Below are 3,064 nucleotides of genomic sequence, written 5' to 3' on the forward strand. Positions count from 1 at the left end.
CTCGTACACCGCCGCTAGAACCACAACACCGTTGACTAGCCCAGACTGCGGCGCGGCAGCGGAGCCAATGAAACCGTCCTTCCTACCCGGCGCAGATCTGCCGATCACTCCGTCGGAAAGGGAGTCGCTAGAGGACGATTTGGAAGAGGGTTTGCGCGGGAGCTTGCCGAATATCTGTTTGATCATATTTACCATACAAAACGTCGATCGAAGAAGAGATCACTCTCACCGCCGATCATCGATTCGCGGCATCTTCCCGCCGTCCGGAGAAAGTTGAATGAAGCAGAAAGACTGTATCGCAGAGGTGGCGCGGCGGCTTTCCGGCGATTGCAGCGCGAGTTACGAAGTCGGAGCGATCGGAGAAAATGAGAGATTGGGGTCATGAATTTCAGAGGGTCCGAATTTTAGGAAGCTCGACACGATCGTACGAAGGACGGCGATAACACGTGCGCCGCGCATGCAATGCTGAGTCCCGGAGGACCGATTGGGAAGCGCTCCAAAGCCCAAAAACCTCGCTAAATAGCAAATAAAGATTTTACATGCATACCACTATTCTAAACATACCACTAAATTCTTACGTATCTACATATCTTACATTTAAACTCCAATTTTTACATGCACATAATCTTTACATCTGCATGAAAATGTTTATTTGGCCTTTAAAAATCAAAATAATGACATAATTGATGTGATATAAAACATATGATCAATAAAAATATAAAATGTAAGCTTTAGGTGGCAAATATGTAAAAAAGATAAGACTTTGTTTATTTGTTTATTCAATTATTATCTATATAGAAAATAAAGAATTACATTCATATCACTCAATTCTTATGTATTCATATATCTAATAACTATTTTTTTTTTATTTTTTACATCTATATCATCTTATTCATGCATGACATTATTTTTATTGTTTACATCTATATCATCTTATTCATGCATGACATTATGAAATTCACTTTTAAAAATTAAAATAGTAATAATATAAAAGAATTGAGTGATAAAAATAGCATGAAATGAATTCCTTAAGTGAAACTTGATATTTATGAATGTTTTTCTTAAGAAAAAATGATATAAAAGTAATTTTAGAATTTGTTATATTATTAAATATAAACTATATATAAATCTTTTCACACCTTGAAATATATAACTCCAAAAATTATGAAAAAAATAGTCAACTAAATAGAACAATATGTCCATAACACAATGGTGAAAACAGTTTGTGAAACAGACACGAGATGATTCCATAAAACTCACTTGCACAGTGATGTACCGAATCTTTAAGGAAGACAAATTCAGCAAGAAACATTTCTTTTTCTTATTTATGATGCCCATAAAAATATGTAAAAATATGTTTAATGTATATTCAAGTTTGCTCTGCAATCTAACAAAGATGTTTAATAAATTGAGCATGAAACAAAACTATTAAAAATCGACAACTAAATTAAATATCAAAAACTTCAATAACATAAAATAAATATGAAAGATTTACAATATCACAAAATCAAATCTCAACAAGTGTCCCAATATACTACAGTGACAGTCGTTACATGTGGTATGTGTGTAATTAACATGAGTTATGCCAAAAAAAAAAAAAAGAATTTTATAATTAATAGCAAGCCGAGCAGTATAAAATAAATAAATAAATAATAATAAAGATACGAGCAATTTGCAATACGCGGGACAGCCATCAAAATAGAAATCCATGAAATTCAAAATTATGGATGTAGGGAATGCAATGAGGGAGCGGCTTCCACAAATTCGTGAATTTGCGTGGTATTGTGAACGCACCGTTCGTGTTTAATGTGCAACCAAACAGTTGAAACGCCTTTTGGACTCAAAATGCATTTTAATAAGCTAAAATCCAACAGACCTTTCATCACATCTTTGGTTGATTTGAGCTCTCTACTTTTATCACAATTAAATATCGTTTAGAGGATTTAAAGTTTAAAGTTTAAGGTAGAGCATTACAACCACTACATTAAGATGGCCCTGGAACAATCCTTGTATTTTTAACTGTACACGTAAAGCTTCTTGATACAAGATTTGTGGAAGAATAAATATTAAAATATTGAAATTTTAGCAATAAAACTAATCAAAACTATATTAATGATATAAAATTTTTTTTATGAATCCCTTTAAGATGTATGTTTTCTTATTGTTGGTGAGCTATGCCGAAATTCTACTAGTATCCGGCAGTAGATAGATAAATAAACACAAAAGCAGCTCTCATTTTCCTTTTTTTTTTCTGTTTTTACATTTGACATTTTTTATAAATCTCGTGTGCTTTTGATAAATCTCGTGTATTGTATCATGCAGTTTTATATCATGCACTGCAATATAATTAAATTTGACAATTCAACTGCTTAAAATTTAACAGTTTGACAGCTGGACAGCTCGACAATTCGACAGTTGGACAGTTCAACAACTGAATAGTTCGACGATTCAACAGCTAGAAAATTCAACAATTCAATAGCAGGGCAATTAGGTGTCTGGTCAGTTGAGCAATTCAATAGCTCAATAACTCGACAATTGGGCAATTCGACAGTTAAAAAAAAAACCTTTTTAGACGAATACAACTTCTAACAAAGTTCATCACCTACAAATTAAAGATAAAACCAAATAAGAGTAAAATAAAAACAAAAAAAAATGTCACATATTCTCATTTGATATTTCTTGAAAAAAAAAAATCATTTTGAATGGAAATCACCCTCAATAAAGTTTATACCAATATTTTTCCAGCTAAACTAAACATAGTATAAATATATTTTAACCAAACAGTCACATTATGAGTCATATAAAATCAAATTTCCCAAACTTAATCTAACAAAGAAAACAAAAAAAGAAACAAATAACAACATGATAGCATATTTCAATTCCATTTTTTCACCATAGAAAGCACTGAAAAACAAGAGTTTTCAGCAAAATAAACGCAACATTGTAGAATAAATTCGAGTCTCATAAAACAATTATTTTCAGAATTACAAACCAAAATGACTTAGAATTTCTGAATCACGACAGAATTAGCTAGGCCAGCTTCCCCAATGGTGAGAGAGACATC

The 3,064-nt window shown here is 32.1% G+C and overlaps 2 protein-coding genes across 2 annotated transcripts in view; both read right to left on the reverse strand.

Moving 5' to 3' along the window:
• LOC110026246 (serine/threonine protein phosphatase 2A 59 kDa regulatory subunit B' gamma isoform-like) overlaps positions 1-501 on the reverse strand; it is a 12,934-nt gene extending 12,433 nt beyond the window's left edge. Inside the window, exon 1 of the mRNA XM_020727117.1 lies at positions 22-501. Within this exon, the coding sequence (XP_020582776.1) occupies positions 22-195 (174 nt within the window). The 5' untranslated portion in view covers positions 196-501. The remainder of the gene's footprint in view (positions 1-21) is intronic.
• Positions 502-2,849: 2,348 nt separating this feature from the next.
• LOC110026247 (plant UBX domain-containing protein 4-like) overlaps positions 2,850-3,064 on the reverse strand; it is a gene marked incomplete in the record, with an annotated part of 10,260 nt that continues 10,045 nt past the window's right edge. Inside the window, 1 exon segment of the mRNA XM_020727118.1 lies at positions 2,850-3,064. Coding sequence (XP_020582777.1) covers positions 3,002-3,064 — 63 coding nt within the window.

This window comes from Phalaenopsis equestris, unplaced genomic scaffold (genome assembly GCF_001263595.1).
Source record: "Phalaenopsis equestris unplaced genomic scaffold, ASM126359v1 Scaffold000359, whole genome shotgun sequence".
In the NCBI taxonomy this organism is placed as follows: Eukaryota; Viridiplantae; Streptophyta; class Magnoliopsida; order Asparagales; family Orchidaceae; genus Phalaenopsis; species Phalaenopsis equestris.